At 45.9% G+C, this 18,404-nt stretch overlaps 1 protein-coding gene across 1 annotated transcript in view; it reads right to left on the reverse strand.

Annotated features, from left to right (window-relative positions):
• Positions 1-2,091: 2,091 nt before the first annotated feature.
• CPNE2 (copine 2) overlaps positions 2,092-18,404 on the reverse strand; it is an 83,152-nt gene continuing 66,839 nt past the window's right edge. Inside the window, exons 10-15 of the mRNA XM_056862216.1 lie at positions 17,840-17,973; positions 15,177-15,231; positions 11,380-11,431; positions 10,872-11,005; positions 4,598-4,834; positions 2,092-2,330 (exon numbers count right to left, since the gene is read on the reverse strand). Of these exons, the coding sequence (XP_056718194.1) occupies positions 2,223-2,330; positions 4,598-4,834; positions 10,872-11,005; positions 11,380-11,431; positions 15,177-15,231; positions 17,840-17,973 (720 nt within the window). The 3' untranslated portion in view covers positions 2,092-2,222. The remainder of the gene's footprint in view (positions 2,331-4,597; positions 4,835-10,871; positions 11,006-11,379; positions 11,432-15,176; positions 15,232-17,839; positions 17,974-18,404) is intronic.

Consider the following 18,404-nt stretch of genomic DNA (forward strand, 5'->3'; position numbering starts at 1 on the left):
CAGCAAGCTTGGTACTCATTTTACCGACCTTGGAAGGATGGAAGGCTGAGTCGACCTTGAGCCGGCTACCTGAAACCGACTTCCGTCGGGATCTAACTCAGGTTATGAACAGAGCTTTTGACTGCAGTACTGCAGCTTACCACTCTGTGCCACAGGGAAGGGTAAAATGGGCTTTGGGACAAGAGGTCCATTTCCTACCCGTCCCCACAACAGTCTTCCCACGTTTGGGATTAGGTGAGCCAGATTTCATGACGTGGTGTTTGAAGTGTGCTCGAGCCCCTCTCATTTTAGCAAATTAAGCCCTTCTCTCGCTTATCAATATTGAAATGAAAAGAATCAGGATTCTTGGATGGAGACTTCCTCAGCATCTTGATGCTACTGAGCCATCTCTCTCCTTTACATCAAATGCAAGTGGAGCAGTGGACGTTCTGAACAGGTTCCTGGAGCCAGCCACAGCCAGCCCTTACTTAACGGACTGAAGCAGAATCTGAGCAAAACGAAGCTACTTTTGACGGGCTGCAAACATGACTACAGAGAAGGTCCTCAACCTGTACTGGATGGGATTGTGCTCACCCTGAGAGATGAACATCACACCTCAGAGATGCTCTGAGACCCAGTATTGTCTGTGGGGGACCTCTGCAACCTGCAGCGTCTTTTTCCAACACTGGGTCATAGAATCATAGAGTTGGAAGGGACCACCAGGGTCATCTAGTTCCACCCCCTTCACAACTCCCTCCCCACATCCCCAGTAACATCTACTCCATGCCCAGAAGATGGCCAAGATGCCCTCCCTCTCATGATTTGCCTAAGGTCATAGAACCAGCATTGCTGACAGACTTCCAGGGAAGGAGTGCTTACCACTTCCGAGGAAGCCTGTTCCACTGAGGAACTGTTCTAATTGTTAGAAAATTCTTCCTAAGTTCAGTTCACCAGGTGCGGCCATTCATGGAAAGGAATATTCTTATGGGCTGTCTATGTCCAAGTAACATCCAGGTTTGATTACTGTATGTGGGGCTGCCTTTGAAAACCTGATTCTGAATACAGCGGGGCCTAGGGAGTTGATTAGAGCCAGTGTGGTGTAGTGGTTAAGAGCGGCAGACTCTACTCTGGAGAACCATGCTAGATTCTTCACTCCTCCACATGAGCCTGCTGGGTGACCTTGGGCCAGTCACAATTCTCTCAGAACTCTCTCAGCCCACCCAGAAGCAGGCAATAGCAAACCACCACCGAACATCTCTTGCCTTGAAAACCCTACGGGATCACCGTAAGTCAGCTGTGACTTGACAGCACTTCCTACCACCACGTAACTCCAGTGCTCCAAGGGACTCATGACCTCCCACCGGGTTTTTGGACACAATTCAAAGCCCAATACTGACTGAGAAACCAGGGCACAAGAACAACCTTCCCCACCTGTATAACCGCTAGAGATATCTTTGGAGGCTCCTCAATTTGGCTATCAAACTACTCCTGCCCTGATTTTAACTTGATCTTCATTCCTGTGGAGGACTGGTTTAAATTTTGTTTTAATGGTTTGATTGTTTTGATCGATTAACTTATTATAAACCACCCTGGATGGGGGAAAGGCAGTGTAGAAATTTTTAGAATAAAAAAACAACAACATTCTAGACTGTCGGATCCACGCAAGTTACACTGCTCTACCATCCGCTAAATGGATACCAGCCCAGAACTTAACAGAAGTCTGTGAAACTAAGAGACCAAATTTGTTTATTAACCTGAGTATATCAAATATGACATGTCCACAGTATAAAAATGTACATAGAGCATCAGAAGTACAAGTACGACACGTCCAGGAACTGTCCACATTTCTTTGGGCAATGAGACGGTGAGAACTTCATGGACCGGGGTGGGGAGCAAAGTTTGCTTGTAGAAACTTTCTCTCGTTCCACAAAAACCATACAAAGTACATTCAAATACTTAAAAGTTGGTTCTCAAGACAGGAAAAGGATAGAAGTCCAGTTTTGTCCGGTTTGGACAATGGTTTCTCTTGGCCCAGGAATGTAGAGCGAGAGAGAGCAGATCCCAGTATTTCTTGTGTTGCAAGTTTCGCTTTTGGGAAGGGCTTGAGGGGTGGGGCTTGGCATTTCTAAAATCAATTTGTTAAATGAAAAGAACAAATTGTTTGAAACCACGCGAGACATGCAACCTTCTATCACTGACGAGCTCAATGGGACACATGCAGGCAAAGCACGACGGTTTGGGCCCTAGGCAGGCTCCGAATTGATGGGCGGCAAGTTTTGATGCTTGAAATACTGGACCACTTGCTGAGGGAGCTCCGCCAAGACAGCTTTGGCCAAGGTCTCTTTAGGTGCCTGAAACACAAGAAAGGAAAGCGTGACAAAGGTGGGTTCGCACAACACTGTTCCAAGACGGATCCCTTTGTATGTGCAACAAACAGCACAGACAGAACTTCAGACATCTCAATATACTTTTCAATGCCCTGACCTGGATGGCCCAGGCTAGCCTGGTCTCATCAGATCTCCGAAGCTAAGCAGGGTTGGCCCTGGAAAATGGGAGACCACCAAGGAAATCCAGGGTTGCTATGCAGAAGCCGGCAATAGCAAACCACCTCAGTTTGTCTCTTGAACACATGAACACATGAAGCTGCCTTATAGTGAATCAGACCCTTGGTCCATCAAAGTCAGTATTATCTACTCAGACCGGAAGCAGCTCTCCAGGATCTCAGGCAGAGGTCTTTCACATCACCTGCTTGCCTAGTCCCTTTAACTGGAGATGCCGGGGATTGAACCTGGGCCCTTCTGCATGCCAAGCAGATGCTCTACCACTGAGCCACAGCCCCTTCCCCTTGCCTTGAAAACCGTACAAGGGGTTGCCATAAGTTGGCTGTGACTTAATGGAACTTTCTACCACCATTCATTCAGCTATGAGACAGCCAGGAGCGACCGGTCAGCCAATGAGAAGTCAAGTGTATGTGTCAATAACTCCTCACGGTTGTCTGGAGGTGGACCTTAGCTCTGTGATGGATGCAGAATCTTTAATCTCACACAGCACATTTGTCTGCATGGCATCTCAGAGAGCTGCTACTGGTCAGAGTAGAAAATACTGCAATATATGGACCAGTGGTCTAACTTGGTATAAGGCAGCTCCATAAATGAAGAATGGCTTTTTGTGTGAAAAAGCATGAAGAATGGCTTTTTGTGTGAACGCAGCTGCTTTTTAAAGTCCAACAACAGAAATGAGGCTTTTTCACCCGAATAAGGTGGTGGACATTATTTGTTATCACCCTTAATAAATACTGAGTGGTCTTGGTTGGTTGGTTGGTTATCACAGGTTCAGTTTGCATACAGTTCATAACCCTAGCAAAGCCAGTGTGGTGTAGTGGTTTAGGATCTGGATTAGGATCTGGATGACGTGGGCTTAGCTGCTGGATTAGGATCTGGATGACTTGGGTTCCAATCCCGACTGCAGCAGGGGAGGAAGTGGAAAAGACCCTACTAGTTGACTTAGCAGCAGCTGAGCAAGATCTGGCTAAGTTTGTTTCTCCTCTGCTTACAATTACTTAAAGCCTGGGTGTGATCAGGAGATGGCAGGGAGGGAGGAAAGGAGAGAGAGGTGGTAGGGAAGAGAGAGAGAGCACCATCTTCTACAGTTTGCTGAATTTTCATATTGTAAGCTGCTTTGGGTCCCCATTGGGGTGAAAAACAGATATTAACAAATACTATGCCATGATAGTCTCTGGGTGCCATTGGGCCAACCATAACCCCTGCCCAATCCAGTGATACTCAGTGGCACGGGATCCACGTGGGGCTCTTTGACTTGTTACTTATGGCTCTTCTGAACACCATTGCCCAATGTGGCACCTGTCCCGTGTTTCAGGAAAGCGGGCAAGACCCTTGTCCGGTGGGGCTTCTGGTAGGCAGATGAGTCCCACCATGAAAACATGAGCCACAGGAGGATTGGGTAAACTGTGGACCTCCTTGAGATGCAGGCCTTTAGCCAGGGATGGAAGGAAATGTGACTCTTTTGGTTGATGGTAACCGCAAATGTGGCTCTCCATAAGCTGCAGAGTGAGTACCACTGGGTTAACCAATTTCACAGGGCTGCGACAAAAATAAGACAGGGGTCCTGTCTGTAGCTTCTTGAAGGAAAAGAAGGTATAAAAAGAAGAAGAAGAGTTGTTTTTTATATGCCGACTTTCTCTTCCCCTTAAGGAAGAATCAAACCAGCTTACAATCACCTTCCCTTCCCCACAACAACCACCAAGGCTGAGAAAGCTCGAACTACCTCCCCCACACACCCAGCGACCCCTATTCCATGGCCAGAAGATGGCCAAGATGCCCTCCCTCTCATGAACTGCCTAAGTTCATATAAATACACACTGTATTGTACTATACTATACTATACTATACTATACTATACTATACTATACTATACTATACTATACTAGATATGGGATTATCTGCTGTAAGAAAACATAGACAAGATTTACCTCAGATTCTGGTATCTTTGCACCCTGGAGATGCTGCTTTAACCAGGTACCATCCCTGGGAGACTGGCAATTCCCCCCCTCCTTCCCATCATCCCCCTTGACAACTCCAACTAAGCCTCCAGAACTCACGCTGCGGAACTCGCGGAATGGCACAAACTGGACGATGTCGCGCATGGCCTCCTCTCCCGTGTAGGATCTGAGCACTCTGTTATCCCCGTCCAGGAACTCCATGGCGGCAAAGTCTGCGTTCCCCACCCCAACGATGATGATGGACATGGGCAGCTTGGAGGCCTGCACCACGGCGTGTCGCGTCTCGTCCATGTCACTGATAACGCCGTCGGTGATGATCAAGAGGATGAAATATTGCTAAAGAGACGCAGTAGAGGAGAGGGGGAAAGAAACAAAAAAGAATTAGAAGAAGAAGAGCTGGTTTTTATATGCTGACTTTCTCTACCACTTAGGGAGACTCAAACCGGCTTACAATCACCCAAGGTCACCCAGCTGGCTTCATGTGTAGGAGTGAGGAAACAAATCCAGTTCACCAGATTAGCCTCCGCCGCTCATGTGGAGGAGCTGGGAATCAAACCCGGTTCTCCAGATTAGAGTCCACCGCTCCAAACCACCGCTCTTAACCACTACACCACGCTGGACCAGGGACTCAAGTGTGCTCATGTTAGAGGCCTGGGTAAAGGCTGGGCTACCTCAACTGGAGACAGAACAGTCTTACTTATGGGGGCCGTCCTGTTGTGGGGCTAGCTGTGATGGTTACCACAGGTGATGGGTTCTCTTAGAAATGGTAAAGCACAGGGAGAGACCAATTTGGCCCATGGTGGAGCTCTATCCACTGGGATGTTCTCCTTCTCAAGCCCTTCCAAAATGAAAACTAGCATTGAGGCATTCTTGCTTCTCAGTTAAATGAGGCACAGTCATGATACCTGGTTGGCTGCGGTGTGAAAAAGGATGCTGGACTAGCTGGACCACTGGTCTGATACAGATGGGCACCTCCTCTGCCACTAGGGTTTTATGTACATACGTATGTGCCGACAACTCTCAACCAATAGCCTGGTCTCATCAGATCTCCAAAGCTAAGCAGGTTTGGCCCTGGTGGATGGGAGACCACCAAGGAAATCCAGGGTTGCTATGCAGAAGCTGGCAATGGCAAACCACCCTGGTTTGTCTCTTGCCTTGAAAACCCATAGCCATAAGTTGGCTGCGACTTAACGACACTTTCTACCATCATTCATTAAGCTAAGAGACAGCCAGGAGCGACCGGTCAGCCAATGAGAAGCCAAGTGTATGTGTCAATAACTCCTCACGGTTGTTTGGAGGTGGACCTTAGCTCTGTGATGGATGCAGAATCTTCAATCTCACATAGCACATTTGTCTGCATGGGATCTCAGAGAGCTGCTGCCAGTCAGACTAGACAATACTGGAATACATGGACCAGTGGTCTAACTTGGTATGAGGCAGCTCCATACATTTCTAAATGGCATGAAGAATGGCTTTTTTTTGTGTGTATCTATTTGTATTTACTCTGCAGCGCTGGGGTCTGTACACAGATGTTTTTTGGGATGAGAAGGCAGAGCCCTCATCCGCTAAGGGTTGAGGCTGTAATTGCTACCCCATAGCTGTGGCTGTCTCTCTCAAATATGTATTTTCTGCTTCAATCCCTTTACGGGTGGTTGGCTCCTTTGCAATCCATGTTGCTACGGTGAAAGCACATGCACATCTAAAAACAAAAAACACACAAAACCAACCCAAACTCTGGCTCCATCTCATACCGAGAGGAATTCTGGCCTTAGGTAAGCTATCGGAATGATTGATTCGATGAGAAAAGGCCAAAGGAGTCAAGTCACTACAGATCTTCTTTAGAGACCATTCCAATTGTCAACGTGACTTTTGAAAAAATGGAGATAAAAAAAAGCAAATATGCAAATGACCAAGGACCTTAAAGTTTATTCCAGATCTTCCAGGAAGAGTTGTGTGAACGTACACATGAACACACAGGAAAGCTCCCTTTTTCCGAATCAGACCCTTGGTCCATCAAAGTCAGTATTGTTTACTCAGATTGTACAGAATCCCAGGAAGAGGTCTCACATCACCTCCTACCCAGCCCTTTTCACTAGAGACGTCAGGGATTGTACCTGTGACCTTCAGCCTGCCATGAGACATATTTCCAGTACTGAGGCTTGGCTAAGGAGAAAAGCCACTGGGGAGAGCTGGGGGAGGGGGACTCATCTCCATTTAACCTGCACATTTCTTTTTGCTCTAAAATTCAGGACCCCCCCCCTCCTGCCTTCTATATGATTAAGCAGACCCAGGTTTAAAAGAAACGGAATGATCAGGGGTTTAGAGCAAGTATCCTGCAGGGGAGAGAATGTCAGGATTTGCAGCTTAGAAAAGACACAGACAAGGGACCAACAGAAGTTTATAAAAATTATGAACATTGTGCAGAAAGCAGGGAGAGAGACTCTTTTCTTCCTTGTACTATACCAGAAGGAAGGTCACACACAAAAAACAGCAACGCCTGATTCGAGAGGGGTAACAGTAATAGTTCACTGTAGCAAATCCTCCCCATAAAACAGGAGTCTTGTGGCACCCTGAAGACTAATAAAATTTTATTCCAGCATAAGCTTTTGTGGACTGGAGCCCTGCGTGAATGAGCAGGCCTTGCCTAGCAAAAAGGCTTGCATTGCTTTTAGAAATAGCAGGTAGTCACACATGAACACGTGAAGCTGCCTTATACGGAATCAGACCCTTGGTCCATCGAAGTCAGTATTGTCTACTCAGACCGGCAGCGGCTCTCCAGGGTCTCAGGCAGAGGTCTTTCCCATCAGCTATTTGCCTAGTCCCTTTAACTGGAGATGCGGGGGATTGAACCTGGGCCCTTCTGCATGCCAAGCAGACGCTTTACCACTGAGTCACGGCCCGTCCCCTAAAGCAATGCCAAAACAACGTCCAACAATTGGTTTGAGATTCATAGCATATGAAGAAGAGGGCTCTAGTCTATGAAAGCTGTTCAGCAACACTCTTGAAAGCAAAATTAAAAAAAAAATCCTTAGGGAATAAGTCTTAATAATATTGAATGCCAAAGATCCAGCTCAGGGCTTGCCTAGGAGAGCTCTATTCTTTTCCTGCATGGCATTTAAACATTCCCTTGGAAGCAACAGATTGGTGCCAAAGTGGGAGGGTGCAATTTACATCTAATTAGCTTTGCTATACCTACAGAGTAATCCCCTCCCCCAAACTTCTCTTTAATTCTGTGAGTGGAGAAGAGACTGAAAATGAATGCAAAATGAATTAAATCAGAATTAAGACTAATATGCAAAGTAAGCACACCCCTACCCAAGGTACAAGGTAGCATAGACTGGTATATTACTTTCCTAAAAATCAATATACATACACACTGTCCCTGCAGAAGCAAACAAAAAGCCTCAAGGTCGTGGCCTGTTTTCTCTATTCCCCCCATCCCCCTTTTAACATCCAGCCCAATGAAGCGTCCTAGAGAACTCAGAAGCTTGCACCCCATTTTGTGCCATTTGGTTTGCCCTTACTAAAAAGAGATTGCATGGATTTTGCTTTCAGCCAGTGTGGCTACCTGGAGATTCTATCCAATTTCCTAGGAGGCATTTTGCCAGAGAGGGGAGTTGCAACTGGGAACCACAATGAGAAGCTGAAGCAGAGGTGAGGAAGTTGGAACAAATCTGCCACTACAGCATTCTTTTTCCCAGGGAGCGTGTGAGAAAAGGTGTGAAAGAGAGCACAATTTTCCATTTTAAACTTAAAAGCAAATGATTAGCAAACAACTTCAGACCCAAAGTGGTACAAACCCTGGATCAGTTGTTCTTTTCTTCCTGCTGTGAGAATATTGGGGGGGGGGGCACAAGGGGAGCAGTGAGTGAGAATCTAAAGCTATGTATGGAGCGGGTGTGGTTTTTAAAAAAGGGGGGGACCAAACTCTGCCACACATGAAACCTCCATGCTTCAAGGAGGCTGTTCCCTTTGCTTTTATCAAGGGCCTGCTTGGCTAGCTTCTCGAAGCGTTTGTTCAATGCTTCTTTCGAAAAGGGTTTCCACGTCCTGTTTTATTTAAAACACTTTGCAAACTGCTCCGAGAAGGGGTTGGGGGTGGAAGGCTTTGTGACTGACACCACGGAGTGGCCAATCAGCACTGTGCCCATCTGGCTTCTGTTCAAGGGGGGGGGAGAGTTTTCCCTTAAAGCCAATCTGAGCAGCAGGAGGGAGGGGAGAGGGACAGCAGATGCACTGCAGCTTTAGCAAGTGTGTTTCTGCGGCAGGCTCACCACTGCACTTATGTCTGTCTGGACACACCCCAAGGCTCATGCTAGGTTGAGTTTTCTTCCTGGTTAGCAAAACTGGAACAGACTCTTAGATTTAGCGAGCCTGGATCAAGTTGTAGCCAGCAGCACGTTATATAAGCTCACATGCTCCTTTGCATTTCTTCCAGTGCATCAGACCACCAAAAAGGTAGTTGCTTCCTCTACACATACATATGAAGCTGCCTAATACTGACTCAGGAGCCCCGTGGCGCAGAGTGTTAAGCTGCAGTACTGCAATCAAAAGCTCTGCTCACGACCTGAGTTCGATCCCGACGGAAGTCGGTTTCAGGTAGCCGGCTCAAGGTCGACTCAGCCTTCCATCCTTCCGAGGTCGGTCAAATGAGTACCCAGCTTGCTGGGGATAAAGGGAAGATGACTGGGGAAGGCACTGGCAAACCACCCCGCAAACAAAGACTGCCTAGAAAACGTCGGGATGTGACGTCTCCCCATGGGTCAGGAATGACCCGTTGCTTGCACAGGGGACCTTTACCTTTACCTTTAATACTGAATCAGACCATAGGTCCATCAAGGATAGTACTGTCTACTCAGAATGGCAGCAGCTCTCCAGGGTATCAGGCAGAAGTCTTTCACGTCACTTCTTAGCTGGTCCTTTGTAACTGGAGATGCGGGGGATTGAACCTGGGACCTTCTCCATGACACGCGGAGGCTCTACCACTGAGCTATGGCTCCTCTGCAGAAAGTGTACATGTTTAGCTGCCTTATATGGAATCAGATAATTGGTCTATCAAGGTCAGTATTGTCTACGCAGACTGGCAGCGGCTCTCCAGGGTCTCAGGCGAAAGTCTTTCGATACCACCTGCCCTGATCCTTTTAACGAGAGATGCTGGGGACTGAACCCGGGACCTTCTGCATTCCAGGGTCTCAGGCAGAGGTCTTTCAATATCACCTGTCCTGATCCTTTTAACGGGAGATGCTGGGGACTGAACCCGGGGCCTTCTGCATGCCAAGCAGATGCTCTACCATTGAGCCACATCCCTTCCCCAAATTTCATTCATTTGCCAAGACCCAACCAGCACAGCCACCCTTCTCTCCTAAGCAGGGGTTAATGCTGGTGCTTTCAAAACAGGCATTTGCCAGTTCCCTCTACTTGAATCCTGCACTAGTGGGAAACAGATGTGGATCAAATAGGCCTTTTTCATCTCTCTTGCCATCTCTGCCATGGAGGAGCAGCAAGACGCCAAGCTTATGAGGGCCAAAATACACATTACACCTGACACATGTCAGGTCACAGGTGCACAACCTGACTCACAGTCAGATGTAAATCGGGGGGGGGGACTCACCTTAAACAGTGCTCGTTCACTCAATGCTGCGAGGGAGCTCTGCGAGGGGAGGAGGAACTTCCTGTTTATCCTTCAACCCGTTTTCACCAGCGGAATCGGCAGGCGGGCACATTTCCCCCCCCCCTTTCTCTGGCTCCACATGTCCTTCTTAGGGCACCTGAAGCCAGAGAAAAGAGGCGAAAAGCCTCCTTCCCCATGCTGCTTCTACTGGCAAAAGACTGGGCAGGATGGAAACCAGAAGCCCCTTCTCTCTCTTCCGCAGTTCTGAGCAAACAATCCTTGTTAAACTTGAGTTAGATCACGATGGGTAGCCGTGTTAGTCTGTCACTAGCAGTAGAAAAGAGCAAGAGTCCAGTAGCACTTTTAAGTCTAACAAAATTTCTGGCAGGGTGTGAGCTTTCATGAGCCACAGCTCACTTCTTCAGATACAGCTAGAATGTGATTCTATCTATCCTTAAGTAGAGATGAGTGAATTAGACACACAATGGCAATGTAAATGTCAAAAGCAAGTAAATGACATTTAGCAGGCGTGATTGGATTAGGGGTGATACGCAGAGGGGTAGTAGGTGTGGAGAAATCAGCATTGGTAATGAGACAGGAACTCCAGATCTCTATTAAGTCCCGGAGAGCTACTCTGATGTACTGTGAGTTGGCTTGCACCCCGTGACTGGACACGTGTCAGGTGTAACATGTATTATTACCTCGAGTCTGGCTTTGAAATCCCGTGCCGGAAACAACAAAGTCGAAAAGGAGAACACTCACTGTTGCCGACTCTTGCTGGGTTGCCTGGGCCGCAAACCGAGCCACGTGGTTAATGATGGGGGAAAAGTTGGTCGGTCCGTAAAAACGTATGTGAGGCAGGCAGCTGGAGTAGGCTTGGACAATGCCCTCCACACCTTGGCAGTAAAAAAGAAAAGAGGTCCGGGTCAGCTTTGGGGATTCTCAGTGATGCGCAAATCCAAACTCAGGTAAGCTTCATTTTACACAACAAGGCCGGTCCTTCAACAATCACACAATGAGTCAAACGGCCCAGGAGCAAGCCAAGCTGAGCGGTCCGTGCAGTTCTACAAGTAGGGTTGCCATCTCTGGGTTAGGAGATTTGGGGGCAGAGCCTGGGGAGGGCAGAGTTTGAAGAGGGGAGGGAGCTCATCATGGGTGTGATGCTACAGAGTTCACTCTCCAAAGCTGTCACGGTCTCTAGGGAGACTGATCCCTGTAGTCTGGTGTTAAGTTGTAAATCTAAAAAGGTATGGTATCTCAGAAAACTTACCGAGGCAGAATGGGTTGGTTGGGTTAAAGTTAATGGCGAACTCATGAGAAACCTGGAAAAGAAAAAGAAGAGGTTTAACTCTACCTGCCTTGCCAGAGGCAGATGGAAATGCAAGTGACATCTACCTTCTAGGGAAAGTCTTCCCAAGTGGTCTCAGGAAATGTTGCCTCCCACTGTATCCCAAAACAATCAGGTAATATGGCATCAGAAAATCTTCGGCTTCCATTAGCTTGATCTCGCAACATGGAGGGAATAGAGACTGTCAAGCACAACTGTGACCTCACCTCTTAAGATGCATTCTTTTCCAAGGGGCTTCAGCAAAACTGAAGGCTGCAGAAACTGCCACATAAATACACCTTAAGAATGGCGGTTTAGTTGCAGGTCATGACATTTTGATCCCTAAGCTAACAAAACACTAATCTCATCTTTTCCCATACATATGCTCTACTTCCCTCCCAGAATTGCAGGCTTAGAGGGTTTTTTTCCTTCTTTATTGAACACAGAGTGTTGAGGCCTTTGAGCTATCCTACTCAGTCGCACCTCAGTATAGCCCCATCCCACACGGTTTCTGTTCAGATGGGTCCCATTAACCTCAGCACAAACCTTTTAGTAGGGTTGCCAGCTCCAGGTTGGGAAATACTTGGAAGTTTTTGGGGTGGAGCCTGAGGAGGGCGGGGTTTGGGTTGGGGAGGTGCTTCAATGCCACAGAGTACAATTGCCAAAGCAGCCCTTTTCTCCAGGTGAACTGATCTCTATCGGCTGGAGATCAGTTGTAATAGCTGGAGATCTCCAGCTACTACCTGGAGGTTGGCAACCCTACCTTTTAGTGTAGACCCTTCCTCCCTCTATCGCCAGAGGAAAAGCTGATAGGATCAAGCCCAGAATTTTCACACCCTGATATATTTAAGCCAGTTAAAAGGACACACACACACCTTGAAAGAGAATTGTCACATAGCCAAGTGAGCACAGTCCCTATTTCCCCTAGGGTGGGGATATCTCCGCTACAGCATGAATCCTGTAGGGGAGGAGCGCACATACACATTTTTTCTTTTAACATCTATGAGAATCTTTTGCAAGATTTTGCAGTCCTTCCTCCTGGCTCCTCCAGAGAAGCTCGCTTGAGGTTTCTTTTTACAGAGCTGTTAGCATTTCAAGATGTTCTCTGACATTTCCAAAGCGACTTTTTAAATTTTTTTTGGCGTGCAAAATATCTTATTCATATCATTTCTTTGAAAGCGTTTTGCGGTACCATAGCAACAAGAGCATCAGCAGAACAAAGCGCGATTTATATGTCTCTTATCTTTAATGATCATCCCCAGTTTCTATGCCGGTGCCCACTGTACAGTAGTCACACATTTGGGTGTTGCCGTGCATTGCCCACCGGATTCATAGAGTACTGTCCACAAGGATGCAGCAAAAATTTAAAAGCAAACATTCATAAAAGGAAGGGGGAGAGACAGTTCACAGTGACTTATTAAAAATAACATTCATGGGTTGCTGGATTCCTCACTACAATTTTCATTTAAAAATTCTACAATGAGCAAAAACAGGTCTTGAGAGTTGACAAAATTATGCCCACGGAGCACATTTTCATATGTGTACTGAACTGCATGTTGAAGAAAGTATATTGGTTTCTCTCCAATTCTCCTCTGATTGACTCTCAGCCCAATTTACTCTCTCTTTCTCATATATAGATACACGTCATAAAAAGGTAGCATCTTTTCCAGCGTTAAATGAAGATACAAGGAATCAAGGCCCAGGAAATTTGCATTCAGGTTTTCCAGCATCTTCATTTAAGGGGAGGAGCTGTGGCTCAGTTCTAGAGCATCTGCTTGGCATGCAGAAGCTCCCAGGTTCAATCCTGGCACCTCGAGTTAAAGGGACTAGGCAAGTAGGTGATGTGAAAGGCCTCTGCCCAAGATTCTGGACAGCTGCTGCTGGTCTGAGTAGACGATACTGACTTTGATGGACCAAGTCAGTAGAAGGCAGCTTCATGTGTTCATGTGTTTAGATATTTATACCCCAATAGGGGCACAAAGCAACTCATTACATTGTTCTCCCTTCCTCCATTTTATTCTTACAACCATCCTGCAGGGTAGGTTAGGCTGCGAGAGAATGAGTGGGCCAAGGCCGCCAAGTGATCTTCCATGGCAGAGTGTGGAGTTGAACTTGGGACTTCCAGATCCTAGCCCAACTCTCTAATCAAAATACCATGCTGGTTTCCAAATTCTAATTGAAAGCAGCCTGGGAGGGGGGTTAGCGTTAACACTTTCCCTTGGTATTTTTCCCAGAAAATGGGAAATTGCCCTCCCCGTACAAACTAGCTATATAATGAGACGTTTTTGCAAGTCTAGAACTAGAAGTGTGGGGGGGTTTATATATGGGACGCGGCATAGAAAAAAAAGCCTAATGCCTTTGTACCAATGCTTGGTCCTTCTCCAACCCTCCCCCAGGTGCTTTAATAAATAACAATACTCAACATTTATATGGCACTTTCAGTGTACAAACGCTTCACATTTATTATCATATTAATCTTTGCAACAGCCTAATTAGGTGAGCTAGTATTATCTTCCCAGTACTGCAGACTGGAAAATGAGGCGGCGGGGAGGGGCAGGCTCTCTAATAAAATACAGCAAATAAAAATGAAGGAAATCTTGTCACAGCTCTCCCACATCTCCTCTTGTTGTGTCTTGAAAGATTAAGACGGCAGTTTGAGAAGCAGGGCAATCCTAAACCGAGTTATACCTTTCTAAGTCCAGAAGTCAGCAGATTTAGAAGGATGCAGCTCTGATGGGATTGACCTGAATATTCCTTTGACAGACTGTCTTAAGGAGACTTATCTTTTTAAAAGAAATTACTTGACATCTTTGCTCTGTTCTACAGATTTTTATTTAAATTATGCTGTGCAAATTTCACTTGTGACCTGTGGGCAAGGCAATAAAACTATGTTCCTTCACATTTTGCATTCTTGGCAGGGCCTGAAGCAAAATCTGGAACCATTCAAGTTACAAACTTTCCTGATGTGTTGCAGAGGCCTGATCCAGATCAGGACTAAAATGGAGGGGGAGTGAGTAGAACGGCTTCAATTGTCAACATCTCATTTGGCCCCGAGATAGCAGGTTAGAAGCTGGAAGAACAGGAAATCCCAGAGATGGCATGCCTGACCCTTGCCCCCTCTCCATCTCCCAGAAGGAGGATGTTCTCTCTAGGCTACCATTTCCATTACCGGGAAACTACCAAGGGCAATGCTGTTCAACAAACTGTGGTTTGCGAATATGTCTCAGCAAACCGCAGTTGGCATGATTTGCAATTCTGAAGCCAGCTACAAACCTCACTTTAAGAAAACCCCAATTTGTCAGACTGCCTGCACAATGAACAAAGTTTGCATCCATGCATTAGTAGATATTGTGCTGTTGTTGTACTATCACAATCATTCACCTTCTGGATTGCCTCATCCACACAGGAAAATCCAGTAGCGAATGATCGCTGTCATGCAATGTAACACAGTATCCCAGGAATGTGTGAAGGCTGCCCAGGGCTTAATCAACCCATGGTAGTTCTATTAGGGGGTGAGAGGGAATTCCTGTGTTAGATAACAAAGGCCTCTGTCTCACATCTCACCCTCTCCTCTCTCTCCAGAATGAATTTTTCAACTCTCATTCTCTCAGATGCACTCAGTGCTTAATTGCTTGACCGCAGAATTCAGAAAAAGCTGCTGAAAACTTCATTCAGGGCCCGCATAAAGATCTGGATAGTTTAAGCATTTAAAATATAAACAGTTGTGGAAGCAGATTTACCTTCCAGTCCGGTGGCAACTGGGCACCAAATCCCAAGGCAGGAAACATTTTATCTCTGCAAAGTAAGTGTGGGGGGGGGGGGGATATAGAAGAACGAGAAAGATAATGAATGTGGATTTATAGATGTCTCCCCATCACCCTATCCTCAAAACAATATCATGAATAAAATAAGATTATTTCAGTTACAAAACTATATGCATTTGGCATTAAAAGCTTAATGCTGAAAATTATAAATTGTGCAGAAATATAGAAGAAGAAGACAAACAAGAAGAAGAGTTGGTTTTTATACCCTGCTTTTTCTCTACCTTTAAGGAGTTTCAAACCAGCTTACAATTGCCTTCCCTTCCTCTCCCCACAACAGACACCTTGTGAGGGAGGTGGGGCTGAGAGAACTGTGACTGACCCATGGTCACGTAGCAGGCTTCATGTGGAGGAGTGGGGGATCAAACACAGTTCTCCAGATTAGAGTCCGCTGCTCATGTGGAGGAGTCAGGAATCAAACTCAGTTCTCCAGATTCGAGTCTGCAGCTCCTATGCACTACACCACGCTGGCATTCAGGAAAGGAGTTAACTGGGGGGAAAACAGCCAGCTGCTGCAAGACCTTATAGCTGACTCTCTGCCCCACCCCTTTCTTGTGGGTTACCTTTTTATGCTTGACCTTGCCCAGAGGCACAAGCCAAAGGACTCGTGGGGTCAAATTATCCTCTCTGGGAACTGCTGAAAACTCTTCAGGTTTTACCAGTTTCCAGCAATTCCTAGAGGGAAGTGATGGTCATTTTTTCTCTCTGAGCGGCATCAGGAAACAAAAGATGGGAATGGGGGATTCCCTGCCAGGAGACTGGCAACCCTAGGCTGTACATGTTTGTACTGCATAGCCTCCTGAGAGGGCAAATAACACCCCACATGGCCCCAGCCTATTTCTCCTCATGAAATTGTACAGGGAAGGCAGGATCCCCTACTGCCCCCACCCCCGGCCATGGTCCCAATCCACATTGGGTACTTGCTGTGCTTTTATACAGGAGTTGCCACCAGGGACTTGCTTAGGGTTGCCAACCTCCAGGTAGTCAAGGAATCAAAATAATGCACTTGTATAGCTAACAATAAAAGCTCAGACTCAAACTGAAATGCAATTAGGTCTATTCAAAGGAACAACCTTAATTATAAGAATAAATACGTGCTCAAAGAGCAAAAAACAAAAATCAAACAAAATTAACAGTTACAGTATCCCAAAGGTAAGTATAAGTATACAATTTCTCTAAAAGGTAAGTCGAGGTATAATAGGCCAAAAGTCCAAACATCCAACTGGTAAGTATGCACAGGCAACGGAGTAGTTATAAACCTGTGGTTTATATCTACTCCGTTGCCTGTGCATACTTACCAGTTGGATGTTTGGACTTTTGGCCTATTATACCTTTTAGAGAAATTGTATACTTATACTTACCTTTGGGATACTGTAACTGTGAATTTTGTTTGATTTTTGTCTTTTGCTCTTTGAGCACGTATTTATTCTTATAATTAAGGTTGTTCCTTTGAATAGACCTAATTGCATTTCAGTTTGAGTCTGAGCTTTTATTGTTAGCTATACAAGTGCATTATTTTGATTCCTTGCCTTCCTTGTGTACTTGGAGCCAGTTTTTGATTACTCAACCTCCAGGTAGTAGCTGGAGATCTCTTGCTATTACAACTGATCTCCAGCCAATAGAGATCAGTTCCCCTGGAGAAAATGGCCACTTTGGCAATTGGACTCTATGGTATTGAAGTCCCTCCCCTCCCCAAACCCCACTCTCCTCAGGCTTCGCCCCAAAAACCTCCTGCCAGTGGCGAAGAGGGACCTGGTAACCTTAGACTTGCTGCTGCAATATGGCTGCCAGTCCCAGTTGGCAACCCAGTTATACATTTTGTTCATTTCTCCACTATGATAAGAGCTAGAAACTTTGGAGGCAGGGGATCAGAAAAGGTTGTTCTGAATAGTGTGCCAGATAATAAATTTGAAATGCAATACAAAGACCCATGAACATCTTTTACATATCTCCAAGATGGGTAAACTGCTGTAAATTGCTTTGGAGATTAAACTCGGCTGAAAAGCAAGGTATAACCAAAACGAATAATACACAGAGCTCTGTAAATAGTGCTGATGGGCTGTCTACTGTGATTAGGAGCAGCATGTAGAATTCAGTGGGGAACTGAGGAATATAAGAAGATGCTTCCTGGCACAGAGCAAGATCAATCTAGACTAGGGTTCTCTTGCCAAAATGGCCAGGCAGGGCACAGTGGTTTATTTCTGTGATATTTGAGTATAGTACCTCCGAAACCAGAAAAATAATGTATTTATTTGTTTTTATTGTATGTAAAAAATTCATATGCTGCCTCTCCAGAAGCCTGCTTGGGGTGGCTAATAATTTAAAATGATATTGTATTAAAACAATATAAAGTACTAAAGCATCAGCAACGAAACCATCCACAGAACTATCATAAAGCACTAAAGCACCAGCAATAAAACCAGCAACAGAACCATCATAAAGCACTAAAGCATCAGCAGTAAAAATTATCATAAAAGAGAACTCAGTACTAGAAGCTTGAATTTCATGGCTGGTAACCATGGATAAGACTTATTCCTTCATGGATTTGCAAGGCTGGCCCAAGCAGGGGAAAAGGAACGTACGTGTCGTAGTCCTGGATGATCTGCCCCACAGCCCAAATGGCTGAAAGGTATTCGTTTGTTCCCATGGGGTTGATGTAGTGTAAAGAGGTGGGGTCCCGGGGATTCCCATTGGATGCCGTGAAGTCAATTCCGACCTGAAAGGAAGGACAAAAGCCACCCTTATTTGCAGGCTATCTCTGTAGCAAGCTCTGTAATCTGAAAAGAGTTACTTATCTGGCGCTGGAGCTAATCTGAGTATTATTGACTTGCTCAAAGTCACTCGGGAAGAAATTCATAGCTGAAATTGGGATCTGAACTTGGATGTGCCATAGTAAACACTGACGTCACATTTTAATTGCAGCAGAGTGGGTTCGAAAAGGCCATTGCCAACCTGAGAACATCTGTTCATTTTAAAGTCCTAGAGCAAGATCTTATTTAAAATCTATACCATGCCTTTCCTCCATAAAAAATTTCCCAACATGGTTTACATGTATGTCCACATACCCAACCCAAATCCTTCCCCTCAAATAGCCATAACTGCTTGCAGGCCCACATCATTAAGCTCTCAACAGTATTAATGGTGGAA

The sequence above is a fragment of the Euleptes europaea genome, chromosome 17 (genome assembly GCF_029931775.1).
Source record: "Euleptes europaea isolate rEulEur1 chromosome 17, rEulEur1.hap1, whole genome shotgun sequence".
Lineage (NCBI taxonomy): Eukaryota > Metazoa > Chordata > Lepidosauria > Squamata > Sphaerodactylidae > Euleptes > Euleptes europaea.